At 38.6% G+C, this 14,124-nt stretch overlaps 1 protein-coding gene across 2 annotated transcripts in view; it reads left to right on the top strand.

The window, feature by feature from the left end:
* The window catches only part of Slc25a12 (solute carrier family 25 member 12), an 89,553-nt gene that overhangs the window by 15,642 nt on the left and 59,787 nt on the right, over positions 1–14,124 (top strand). For both annotated transcript variants that reach the window (XM_003478539.4, XM_063259273.1), the window contains exon 3: positions 9,948–10,090. In XM_003478539.4, coding sequence (XP_003478587.2) covers positions 9,948–10,090 — 143 coding nt within the window. The remainder of the gene's footprint in view (positions 1–9,947; positions 10,091–14,124) is intronic.

Here is a 14,124-nt window from a genome sequence, read left to right as displayed (position 1 = left end):
AAGATTTGTGTTACTGATTAAAATTTGTATTTTTGAAAATCAGTATGGCTTAGTAAAACTTTTAAAAGCTGATGTGGTCAAATGTGCAGAAAATTTTTTTCTCAGTCAAACATTTGCAGTAGGATATGCTTTCATTCTGATTTAACGTGCTAATGCAATGTGATTTCCATTGTAACTTTGCAGCAGAGCTTGTGTGTCAGACCTGCTGTGCAGTCTTTCTCCGTTTGCAGAGGCGCCTAGGGAAAGGGCACACATTCCTGGCTAAATTTGGCTTCTGTGGGCAGGAAGAGCAGTAACGTAGGGACAGCAAGAGCACTGGCTTTATGTGCCCAGCTCTTACCTTAATACATACCGTGGTCTTCCATTGTTCACCCAGGCCATTTTCTTATATGGGAGATGCTTTGTGGGATGTCTGCACCTACTAAACTTTATGACACCGTTGTTCGAGTTACTGAAATTGAAAGGATGTTACGATAAGGAAATGTCAGTTCATTTCAGCTGGCACGAAGCCATGGAGGAAGAGTTTGGTTTGACTCATGTTACAGCCACGTGTTGGCTAAGCAGAGATCGCTGCTGAGACCAGTCATGACTGACCTGGGGAGCTCAGGAATACAGGAAGCCAACCCCTGGGAAACCTTTAGAGAGAGAAGCACAGCAACTCCTTTTTGTTGGGGCAAATGCAGAAAAATTCAGTAAGCCAGAAAAGAAACTGGGATTCTCTGTGTATTTTACAATAATGACTTCAATATGCATGTTTCACCACTTCCAAGCACTTTGGTGTCCAGCATTGGTTTAGCCTCACAGCAGTGCAGCTATTTTACTCATAATCTCTTGCTAGAGAAGGAACTAAAAGAAGCTATGTGTGTCATTGTTTTGCGGCTTCCCCTGGCACTGAAGATTGAACCCAGGAAGCGCTGAGCTAAATTTCAGTTTGAGACAGGATCTCACAGTGTGGCTCAGACTGGCTTCAAACTCGTGGTCTGCTTGTCTCAGCCTCTCAGCCAGGACTGCCAGCACACATCACCTCAACCAGTCCAGTTGTGTGTTTTACCCAGGAATGAGGTAATGGCGTAGGGCTTTAGAACTCACCTCTGACAGTGGTTTCAGAGTCCATAGTGCCTTTGTTCCTGAGCTACTTGGTGACACGAACTGTTTTACTGGTCTGCATCCCTTGCAGCAGACATGGTGCCACAGTGTTATGGTGAATGCAAAATAACATGATAGATTTTATTTCAGTGGATTTTGTGCTGAACAAGCATTTTTAGATATATTACTTCCATTTCAATATGAAGAAAATCCATGCTTTTGATACACTATATGAGTTTTTAAAAGAAACCAGATTTGTATTCACAGCACATCAGACCTTTCCTTTAATCTTTGGAGTATTTTTTGGAAATATAAAGCATTGAGGGAACTGTTTTTGAACTTACACCATTTAAACAGGTAATTTCTATCATTTAGGCTATGATTTTTTTTTTTTTTTTTACTCATTCGAGCCATCAAATTTTAGGTTAATCTTTTTTCTTAGTAGAAATTTAGAGTTGTGTGTAAACTGTTTAAAATATAGTTAATATAGTTAGCCTGCAGTACAGTTACCTACATTCTGAGGTCACTTAAGGTTAACTTTAGTGAATTATAAAGGAGTCATTATCATCTAGTTCACTCCAAACAGGGGAGAGAGGCCTTGGTAGGTTGATCTCTTGGCTTCTAAAGCAAAACATTTCTAGATAGCATAATCTGTTGACAGAGATCTTCAGTGTAATTGTGATATGTCTGTGTTTTACAGACAATAATTTCGATTAAATATTTGAGTTTACCCTTATAAGATTCATTTTATTTCTTCAGCTTCAGATTATCAGTTATAGCCAATGAAATTTAAATGTTTCTGGAACTATCAAAGCTGTGTGTACTTTGCATTTCAAATACTTGGATTAGGAAAAAGTTCAATCTAGAAAATAGATCACCTATTTTTGTTCAGATACTGTCAGCTACTTCTGGCCAATGTCTTCCACATGTCCTTGACTTCTTGCCCAAGAGGGATTTACCACAACTTAAGAGACATCTTTGAAATGGCAGGTGATTAATTCTACAGTTATTTGGAGTAAGGATATAATATTTGGCAATTCTGTTTGAAATCATTTTAGTGTATCCTTTAAAATGAGAGGTACAAAATGGAAAATATTATGAAAATTCTATATTAAATCTTTAAAATCTTGATCTATGGAATCTTTAGCATAGTGTTGGTTTTTAGAACCCAAAATTTTAAGTTGTTTTTGTTATTTTTAGTGTAAGCATTCAGGTGTTTTTGTTTAGCAGGAAGAGCAGACCCTGTGTCAGGTATGTGGTATACATCTGTAATCTCAGCACTCTGGGAGGCTGAGAAAGGAGGGTCCCAAGTTTGAGCTCAGCCTGGGAAACTTAAAAAGTAAAGTAAGTGCTGGGGTGGAAGCTTCGGGTTCAATCTCTAGTTCTGGGGCAAGGGATAGGGAGGGGTAAAGGGAGTAGGCCTTAATGAGACCCTTAACATTTTCTTATTTCTACCCTTAGACTATTTTTACTTTAAAAAAAATCTGTTTAAAAACATTACTGTAATGACCATGGATATAGCTCAGCAATGCAGCGCCCACCTGGGAAGTGCAAAGCCCTGAGTTCTAATCCCAATACCGCCCCTCCCCACAAACAAACCAGACAAAAAACCCTCCCAAACCAAAAATACATTACTATATTAAAAATTATTATATTAAACATTATTATAATTGTTATTATTTGATAGTACTGAGTATTGAATTCAGGGCCACTGTACACTGAACTATATCATCAGGCCATTTAGAAATTCTTTTTTAAATTTTTATTAAATTTGTTTCACTTAAGTTGCCTAGTCTAGGATCCAATTTGTGACCCTCTTGCCTCAGCTTCCTGAAAAACTCAGGTTACAGGTGTGTGCCTTTATGCTCAACTAAAAACATTACCCAATCAGTTAAAAGAAGCACTTTGAAGTTGTATCCCTGAACTATACCTTAGCCTCAAAAGTTTTGGGGTTTATTTTGTGGTGGGGACTGAATCCAGGGTCTTGAGAATGCTAGCAGGTGCTCTATTGGTGAGCTACACCCCCGTCCCTAACACCAGATTTTGAGGTCCCAACTTTTGTCTTTAATATGATACTTAAAATGAGATTCTGGTTTTAGTTCTAAACTCCCTCTTCCATTCTGTCTGTTCCAGTAGCAGGCTTACTGACAGTGCCAAGTAATTGTCTCTAATTTAATGAGTTAATTAATTAACTGTCTCCTGTAGAAGTCAAGTACTGACTCCTTGTGTAAAAGCAGAATTACCCTTTTCTCCCTCTGAGCTACATTCTCTGTCTTTCAGTTAAAATCAAGTTAAAGTAGACTAGGAGCGCTGGGAAAAACACTGGCAAAGTCCCTCAGGTTAAGTGGTTCTCTGGCATCATTTATAACCCTAGACACTGGCAAAGCCTGTTTCACTTCATGTCACCAAAAGCATTTGTTTTCATTGTTGGCTGCTGTGTCCTTAGTGGCTTGTGCCCAGGCTGACTTGTTTCCTGAGAATTTTAAAGTTAAGAATATTTGATGCCTGGGATACCTGTAATCCCAGCACTCATGAGGGCTGAGGCAGGAGGGTCGCCAGGAGTTGGAGGCCAGCCTGGGTGACATAGTGGGTTCGAGGCCAGCCTGCACTACATAACTAGACTCTGTCTCAAAGAAAAGGAAAGAACAATGCTTGAAATCTTGGTAATTCTATAGATTCACATGTGAATGTGTTCTGCAGAGGTAGTGGTTATACTGCTGATCAAATTCAGCTGCCAGAAAATAAAGACTCTGGTAAAAGGATGGTCAGTGAATTGCCAATATTTTAAAAATAATAATGTTTTCATTATTCCTTCTCCTCATTTGTCATGTGCTATTGAAAGAAAGCAGTACCAAACAGCTATGAGGGGAGAACAAAGATGACCAGAACTCCATATCTAGCATCTTCTTATTTTATAGTTTGCTTTTAGGTTTCCTTTTGCTGTAATTTTTCATAGGAATCAGGCCCAGGATTTCTTGTCAAAAGATGTGAGCATTTTTATGGTGCCTTATGGTATGTATATGCAATTGTATATGTGCATATAGCTAAGTTGTTTTTTGAAAGGACTGAATTTGAAAAAGCGACACATTCACAATAGTATAAATAATATGCCAATTATGAAAAAAGAGAAATGGCTAAGAATTTTATACATACATATGTTTGTGTATGTTTATACATAGTAGCACACATATGTATATGCATATGTAAAATGCTTATCTATGCATAAAGCATGTTTAGAAAGATACATATAAATTGATAGCCTCGAGGGCGGGGAATTGAGTGGGTACAGAGGCAGTAGGATGAGTTCTCACTACATATCTTTTGTTCCTTTTGAATTTTGAATATCTTTTTTCTTTTTTTGTACCAGGAGTTGAATTCAGGACCGTGCACTTGCCAGGCGGGTGCTATGCCTCTGAGCTATCCCTGGCCCCTATTTTAATTTTGAATTCTGTAAATGCATTACTAAAAGGAATATATAAAGCACAAAGCTCTTAAGGACGGCTCCCTCTTCAGTCCTCTGTCTTACTTGGAGCTGGGTGGCCGCCACTGCTTGGTTTCCCTGTTACAGTCTCTCTCCCGTCTTCCCCTGCTACCTCGTACCGTGCTGCCAGCGATAGCACAGGTCAGATCATTTCTTTGCCCTCCCTCCAAATTATTTAGCGGCATCTCGTGACTCACAGAATAAAGTTCCGGCTGTTCTCTCATTCGGAGCTTCCACTGTTTGATCTCAAACTGCCTTTTCAGTTTTGCTTCTGCTGCATATCTTAGTATACAGTTTGAACATTCCTTATCCAAAAATTTGAAATCTGAAATGCATCAAAAGTCAAAAGTTTTCAACTGTTGACATGTTGATATAACAAGTAGAAAATTTTACAATTGACCTCATATGATGAGTCACAGTAAAAAAAATGTAGGTGCACTACAAATATTATATAAAGTTGTATCGTATAAAATTACCTTCAGAAGTTGGGCATGGTGGCACACACCTGTAATCCCAGCACTAAGGAAGCTGAGGCAGGAGGATCATCACAAGTTTGAGGGCAGCCTGGATTACATAGTCCAGGGCTAGCCTGAACTACAAAGTGATACCATGTCTAAAAAAACTAACCTTGATGAACCATGCCTAGAAAAGTATATATAGAACATAGATGAATTTTGGGTTTAGACTTAGGTCCCCGTAATATCTCGCTGCGTATATGCCAATTATCTAACCGTCACAAAAATTCTGAAATCCAAAACACATCTGGACCATAGGCATGTTTGTTACAGGATACTTAACCTGCTTTGTCTTTCTTTCCCATATGAAATACACAAACTTATTTTATACTAGGCAGGGAACCGTTGGACTCCTGTACTCTCCTCCACTACTTTCTCTAACTCTCCTCTTCCCATAGGAAAAGAAAAAAGTTTCTTTTATTACTACATTTGTTCGCATTGAGCAGCTAAAAGTACCCTCTCTCTCCATTTGCAATTGAAATTGGATTTTACTTTCTCTTTGCTTCCCTGTTCTTTGAACAGTACATTTTTCTCATGATGTATTTCCTGAAGTACACTATATCTCATATTTCTCATACCTATTTGTTTATTTATTTGTAATACTAAGGGTTGGACTCAGGGCTTTTGCATTGAGCTATATATCTCCAGCACTTTTTTTATTTATTATTTTGAGACCCAACTTTGCTAAATTGCCCAAGCTGGGCTTAAACCTGTGATCTCCCTGCCTCAGCCTTCCAGAATGCTGGGATATAGGAATGCACTACCATGCCCAACTTCATATTTGGTTATTGGTTGACTTGTCAAGTTTTTTTTCTTCTTGTCTTTTTAAGTGTACCTCTTTTTTTTTTTGGTACTGGGGATCGAACTCATGACCTCATGCTTGCCAGGCAGGTGCTAGTGCCACTGAGCTAAAAAGCCCCAGCCCCTTCTTTTTGTCTTTTTGAGACAGTCTTGCTATGCAGTTTAGGCTGGCCTTCAACTCACTTTCTAGCTCAGGATGGCCTTGAAATCACAGTGCTCCTCTTGCCTCAGCCTCTTGAGTGCTGGGATTACAGGTATGTGCTTCCATGTCTGGATTTTCAATCTTAAATTCTGTTTTTAGACTTCTTTTCCAGTTGTAATATCTCTCTCCATCTCTAGTGTGCCTTTTTTTACTTCTGCCTGTCCTTAACTCTGGTAATTTTGTGATATTAGGGGACCATGTCTAATTCTGTTATATGTTGGAGAAAGAGGAAGGGAAGAAGCAGTTGACAGGAATTGGTAGAATCTATCCACTGTTGGTATTAACATCTTACAGTTTGCTTTTTCTTGTGTTTACATTCATACTGTTTTGAAACATTAAGCATTATTCCATCTTCATTGTACAGATGTGTCAACTATGTAGGAGTCTGGAGGAAAAATGAACTGGGTGGGGGGCTGGAAGTTTAGCTCAGTGGTATAAGCGCATGTCTTGCAAGCAGGCAGTCGTGAGTTCGATCCCCGGTACCGATAAAAAGGAAAAAGACAAAAACAAACAAACAAACAACAACAACAACAAAAAAACCCCAAAAAACAAAAATGAACTGGGCTAAGAACGCAGAGCAAATTAGTGATCAAGTCAAAATGTAAACCCAAGTCCACTTCAGAAATAGCTTTTATAATCATGGAGAGAGAGCATAACTGATTTTGGGGTGAGGTTTGATATCATCTTTGATAGTATCAGTTACTAAAGAATGTCTAACCTGGCTTTTTAAGCACTTGTTATGGTAGTCTTTGGTGGTTGGTTTAACTTATTCTCATAGGCATTTAAACTGGGCTAAAAGGTAAACCAACAATTCTTTGCTCTGATCCTACTTCTCCATTTCATGTTCCAGAACAATTCCTGTAATGCTTTAGGCTACTTATTTTGAATTTCTCTTCACTCTTCTAATTCTGCTATTTCTAGGCTGTAAAACAAAACAAAACAAGCTATTCCGGTAGTTGAGAACGTACTTCTTTCTGCTCCTACTTCCTTCCTCATTTTTCTCCCTCCATTCTTCTCAGTATACTTACTCTTTTTACTAAGTTAGTATGTGGTATCTACATTATTATAATTGCTGGTACAGTTTGTTTAAATCTAGTCGTGTATTATATTTCCTATTTTTGTGCAAAAAATGCTTTTTATAGTTAAACATTTTATTTGCCTATTTGTGTACTTGCTTCCCATTCACTAATGTATCAGATCTTTAAGCAGTGCCTACCGTGTGCTGGGCATTGCCTTTGGTGCTTGGAATATGTTAGTAAACAAACTAGACAAAGATTCTTTCCCTTGTGACCCATCCTGGGACACAGTAAAATCCATAAAATAGTATATTAGAGAGGATAAACACCAAAGAAAGAGCCACAAAAGCAGAGCGGTGGCGTGGGCTTAGAAATAGAGGTACAGGCGTGGGTTTTAATTTTCGGTAGAGTGCTAAGGAGTGGAGGGTAGAGTGGACTCCGCTCCAGTAACCAATGCCTTGGGTAACCACGCCGTCTATTTTCCTTGGTGACTTTACTTTCTGGACCTTCCATCTGCTGGTCAGAGTTACATACTCAGCTGTCCTGGAATCCCCGTAGCTATTTCCCCAGGTTGTTTTCTGTGTCCCATATTTTCCTTTAATTTAGTTCCCTTCCTTTCTTCAAAAAATTCTCCTGTAGCTTCCTGAGAAACAGTATATGCGAGTAGAAAGTTTCATAAGCATAGGTATCTCCAAGTACTTTTTTTTTTTTTGGTCTTTTTTGAGACAGGATCTCACTGTATAGTTGAGGCTGGCCCTGAGCTCACTTTGCAGCCCAGGCTGGTCTCAAACTTGCAACGATCCTCCTGCCTCAGCCTCTTGAGTGCTGGGATTACAGGCTCCAAGTGCTTTTAACCTAAGTGTACATTTGATGAAAGTTTGGCTCAGTTCAGAATTCTGAGTTGGAAATAACTTCCCTCAGAATTTCCCAGGCCTTTTTCCATTGTCTTTAAGCTTCTAGTGTTGCTCCTGAGGGGTACAATGTCACAATTCATGATTCTTTTATACGTGACCTGCTTTTTCTTTGTTTCTCTCTTTTTGTGCTCAGCTTGCTTCTTTTTTTTTTTTTATATTAAGTTTATGTATTGGTACATTTTAGGTATATGTAATGATCACATTCATCATAGGGAATTTCTACCTTATATATCTTGATTCTTTTCTTTTTCTTTTCTCTGCTCTCCCTTTAACCTGTCTTCCTCTTGTTTACAAAAGCTTTCTTCCCATGTTTTCTTTGTTTTCTCACTTTTTTTCTTTTCCCTGCCCTCCTTTCCCCTCCTCCCTCCCTAGTTCCCCCTTCCCGTTTGAACATTTTCTTCCTGTTTCACAGTATGTGTTACATTTTGGTCCTTATTTACACTTTCACTTTCTCACACCAGAGAAACAATGCAGTATTAACACATTTGTGTCCGATTTATGTCACCTAAGAATGTGGTTTCAAGGTGCATCCTTTTAACTAGAAATGTGATCTGGCTTTTTTCTCATAAAACTGTTGAGATTTTCTCTTTATTCATTGTTCTTCAATTTTATCATGGGCCAGGCCTTAATGTGGAGTTTTGTTTTAATTTTTTGTGCTTAATATTTTGTGAATGCTTCTCTTTAGTTTTGGGAAGTTTTCTGATCTTACTGCTTTGTTGGTTGACAAGAGTAACTAAATCTGCTGCCTCTCAAGGAGGGCTTTGGTTGTTCGTGTTTGGTCATGCTACACTACAGTACCTTGAACCTATTGAATTTCTTTGACAGGTGGCATATTATTATTATTACTTTAAAAATTATTGATATAAACCTGGGTGTGGTGGTGCAAGCCTGTAATTCCAGCACTTGGGAGGCCGAGGCAGGAGGATCGCTGTGAGTTTGAGGCCATTGTGAGCTACGAAGTGAGTTTACGGTTAACCTGAACTGCATAGCGAAGCCCTGACACAAAAAACATTATTGATGTAAAATAGGGTGTTTAATTTGTTTCTTTGTTCCAATTAGTCGAACTTGGAACAAACGGAAGGTCTTTAAAAAAAGAGAAATAAACAAGTAGAAGGTCTTGTTTGCTTCTCATTCATGTCACCTCTAAGGTTTGCAGGCAGGTTGTGTTTCCCTTTGCTCTCACTCTTATTTTTAATTTTTGTCAGTCCTGGGATTCAGCCCACCTCCCACTCTTGGTCTACAAATCTCTGGCAGCTACTGCAGACTATTTTCTTACTTTCAGGTCCTTGCTTCCCTTCACTTTTCTTAGTCTTTCTGATATCTGTTATCTGTTTATATTTTAAAGATAAAAATATTCTTATAAACTTCTCCATTGTAACTATTTAAAAGTATATAACTCAGAGCTCTAGTAGTACAGTCAGCATGTGAGACATGAAAGTATACAACTCAGTTTTTTAGTAGTACATTTCCAATGTGACCATCACTATCGTTAATTCTAGAAAAGTTTCATCATCCGCAAAAAGACACCTTGTACCCATTAACCTGGTAGTGCCCATGGCCCCCTCCTTGTGGCCCCTGGTACTGTTCTACTTGCAGATTCTGTGGCTTTGCCTGTGGCAGGCGGTTCATGTAAGGGGATCCTGTGCATGCCTGTGTGGTTTGTCTGGCTCATTCCACTTAGTGTATTGTTAAGGTTCATCCTGTGGGGGGGCGTGTCAGTACACAGAGCATGGTGTTCTTAGATCAGTCTCTTCATCTTTGATTGTTCACTCTATGGACAAAAATTAGGCACTCGTGGTTGCTATTTGATTTTAATATTGGGTTTAACTTATGCTTTTCACAAAACATTTGGTGGCTACACAATACTGAGTAATTTTAATTAGTTTTATTATAAAATTAATTTTTCACATGCATTATTGATTCACTTTTTAGTATGCCAGTACCGAGGTTGATGGAGAACATTACATGACCCCAGAAGACTTTGTGCAGCGCTATCTTGGACTATACAATGATCCAAATAGCAATCCGAAGATTGTGCAGCTCTTGGCAGGAGTGGCTGATCAAACCAAGGATGGGTGAGAATTTTCATAAGCTTTCTGAAAACTAATGCTTTGCAACACCATATTGAAAATTAAAAACCCTAAGTTTTACCTGTATCTAGAACTTTGATGTTAGTAAAGCATGTCTTTGAAGCTTGTAAGAACAGTTATTTACTGCCATTACCAAAAATACTAGCATTCCTTCCTTTTTGGAAAGAGTTTTATGGGAATAACTATGTTTTATATTGAGTAATTGAAACAGGATTGGTTCTAGGAAACTATGTTCATTTGTTCAACAGACACTGAAGGCCTGATGTGCTTCATTATGGTCCTTGATGTTAGAATAATCAGTGAATAAACTACTCAAATGTAATAAACAAAATAAAAAATAAATGATAGCATGTTAGGGGATGTGTAAGTGCTATGATGAAAATTAAGAGTTTAGGGAGTGGTATTTATTTATTTGGCAAACATTCGGCAATGTCAGACCTCATTAGAGCCAGCAAACAAACAAAATGAAATTTCTGGTTTTAAGAAGAAGCTCATAACCTGGTGGGAAAGATGATCAAAGAAAAACAAGGTAGCCCTTCTGTGATGAGGTGCTCTGGTAGATGATTATTAAAAGTAGGGGAGGTCCCAGTAAGCATGATTAACTCTGCTTTGAGTGGTCAGGGCAGCGTTGTGGAGCTGGTGAGACAGGCGTGAAATCTGTCAGAATGAATAGGAACAGGTAGGGAGGTGAATTCTGGGGAAAGGAAGAGGCTTGGCATGAAACGCGAGAGCACGCGTGTGGGTCTGCATGCGTGATTCAGAGCAGCGAGGGGGAGATTTCGTCATTAGTCCTTCGGTGTGGGGTCATTGCGTCGTTACTATTGGAGTGGAGCTGGGACCTTGTTTGCTGAATTTTAACAATATCCTGTAGGCTTGTGACTCCTTGTCTTGGAGGTGCTTTTGTATGGCTGTAAAGTCACAGAAGTAATAAGACGCATTCTACTAGAGCAGTGATACTGAACTGTTTAGAGACCCAATGCCAAACTGCAACCCAAAACCCAGTAATTTATCACAAAGTGCTCACACTGCAATTAAATCTCAATACTGAGGTTTAGTCATTGATTAACATTTTTGTCTCTAAAGGAAAACATAACAGCACATGTGCCATAAGTTTGTCACCACCGTGCTAGAGTATCTGTAGTAGCAGGAAAAGTCACCATTATTGTATTAAAATTGTGTCTGGCTGTTACTTTCTCTTAGTTACTTTCCTTATTGCTGGGATGCAATATTTGTGTGTATTGTGTTCAGTTCACACAAACGAAGAGAGGTTTGTTTGGGCTCACAGTTAGAGCCATGATAGCAGGGTAGCATGGGAGAGAGCCGCTCATGTCATGGTGACCAGGAAGCAGAGAGGGAAGAGAGAAGCGGGGGAGGGAGATAAACCCTTCTAGGCTGCACCCCTAGCAGCCAGGCATCCCCTCCTGACATTACTCACCTTCCAGAAGGCCCACTCCTGAGCACATGAGGCTCATGGAGGACATTTAGATACAAACCGCTAACAGGCTGCATTACAGAGCAAATGCAGCAATTCTGGAAAAAAATTTGGCTTGCAGTTTTAAATTACTTCCCCAACCTCAAAGGGCGCAGGCTCTTTCTCTTACTTGTGGAGTTGCTTAGGTAAAGAACTAGGCAAAAATGAATCTTTAATAATTATTACTATCACCACAAATATGATCAGATTTTAGAAAAATGGTAGATAGGAGTGGGGTAAGACTTAGATGTGAAATCCAGGTAGATGACTTTTGTAATGGAAAAATATCTAAGTTCATTAAGTCCAAGACTAATTCTGTATTTACAATTTTTTGTGAGACAGAGTCGCACTATGTAGTTTACTATGTATTCAGGCTGGCCTTGAATTTTCGGTGATCCTCCTGAGTGCTGGGATTATAGGTGTGCACCACCACTCCCAGTTCTGTGTTCATTTTTATTGTCCTACAGAGCCCAGCACAGTGCATGAAATTCAGTACAGCAAATATTTATTGAATGAGTATTTAATGAGTTTGAAAGATTCTGAGTCATTATAAATGATAAGTGTTAGGAACATAGGTACATTTTATCTATTTTCCAAAATTATCAAATATATTCTTCTTCAAAGTTTAATAACTTTAAAATTTTCCTTTTATTTTTCTCTTTGAAGCCAGGCAGAATGGTATTGGATGGGAAGTCTGATTCGTAATTGGATTGATCAATTTTCCTGTTGCTGGGTATTTTTCGTTCCAGCACCTGCAATTTAAGGGAGGAGAGGTTTAATTTGACTAACAGTTTCTGGGGATCCAGTTCATGATTAGCAGCTTCCAAAGCAAAATATTATGGCTTGAAGGGATTGGTGGAGCAGAGATGCTCAGATTACAGTCCTTGGGAAACAGAGCAGGGGCTCAGGGGCCCAGGCACCAAACACAGACCCCATGTCATACTTCGTGACACACCCAGAAATGTGCTTTTCTATTCCTGTAGGCAGTTCCCAAGCCAATCAGGCTTATTGGTCGCATACAGTTATGTCATAAAAATTACAAGTAAATGAATGAAATATGTAAATTATTTGTAGAAGCAGAGAAAGACAGATTTATTTTCAAAACACATGGGTTCTTAGTCTCTTTTTTATGAATGAGCTTTAGAAATTCCTGAAGTTTGTGAAATATAAGGCAAAGTGAGTAGATTTTTGTTTGTATTTTTCTAGGGAAAAACCCCAGCTTTTCAAAGAGATTCATTATTACTTTTAAAAGGTGGAGTATCATTGTTAAAGGTTTTGTTGTTGTTGTTTTAAAATAGGGTCTTGCTATGTAGTCAGGACAGCCCTGAACTAATTCACTATGTAGCCTGGGCCTCGAGCTTGCAACAGTCCTCCTGCCTCAATTTATCCAATGCTGGGATTATGGGCATACACTATCATGCTGGCTAATAAGTATTTGACTTATTCAAGAAGATAAACTTTTCTCATTTAACGGTTAAGGAAAATAAGGCCTTGGGGTTGTTTGATTTTCCTAGTAACACAAATTTAGTTCTCTTAATTTTAAGTCTATTTTTCTTATCATTTTTCTTTCTTTCTTTTTCTTTTGGTTACCAGGAATTGAACTCACAACCTTATGCTTGCCAGGCAGGTGCTTATGCCATTGAGGTATATTCCTGGCTTATAATCATTTTTTAAAACATTCTTTTTTGTCCTTTTTCTGTATGCCCAGGGTAATGATGAGAGATAAAAATATGGTAGTTCCAAAACAAAACAAAACAAAACAAAAACCCCCCAAAATCTGTGGTTCAATTGGTACATTTTTTCCCCTAGTCCCAAGAATGTCCCTTGGTTCTGTTGAAATTTTTTGATTGAGAGTTCTTTAGGTATGTAATTTGAACACATATTGCCTCTAAATCACCTGAGATCAGGTGAAACCAAGAGAAGGGGTGCAGGCAGTGGAGGCCAGTTTCTTTGGGAAGGTGCGTGGGAAAAGCTAGTTTAGAAGTGGCCAGTGCTATGCTCTTTTGTGCTGTTTTCTCTACCTGGGTTCTAACATATAAACTAGGTTTCTTCCCCATCTCCTGTTGCCTAGTAGATATAAACTAAGCAGTGTTTTGATACAGGTGTTTGTAGTGGAAAGCCACGTAAAAGCAACATTGTATAGAATAAATAGTATGATGGGCTTTCTAAAAGTAAAAGCCGTTAGCTAAGAACCTATTTCTGGGATTAAGGATTAAACTTTGAAGTTCTGCTTGTGTAATGAAAAGCAAAATGATTGTATGCATTAAATGCAAATCCCAGAGACTCTTACTGTGTGATCTTATCTAAAATATTTAGCAATTGCTTGTTTGAAACTAACTGCTAGAATGATAGTTTTTATTTTTAATCCAACTCAAAATTTCTTCAGGAAGCTGTATTCATCTGTAATGCAGAAAACTAGTTTTCTTTTTTTTTTTTTTGGTATTTTTGAGACAAAATTTTGCTATGTAGTTCAGGCTGGCCTTGAACTCCCAATGATCTGAGTGCTGGGATCACAGACATGCGCCACCACACCTGGCCTCTGTTCCTT

Source organism: Cavia porcellus, unplaced genomic scaffold (genome assembly GCF_034190915.1).
Source record: "Cavia porcellus strain 051 isolate PalLab524CR breed Dunkin Hartley unplaced genomic scaffold, mCavPor4.1 scaffold_12, whole genome shotgun sequence".
NCBI classification, from domain to species: domain Eukaryota; kingdom Metazoa; phylum Chordata; class Mammalia; order Rodentia; family Caviidae; genus Cavia; species Cavia porcellus.
This window is presented reverse-complemented; position numbering and strand designations above follow the sequence as displayed.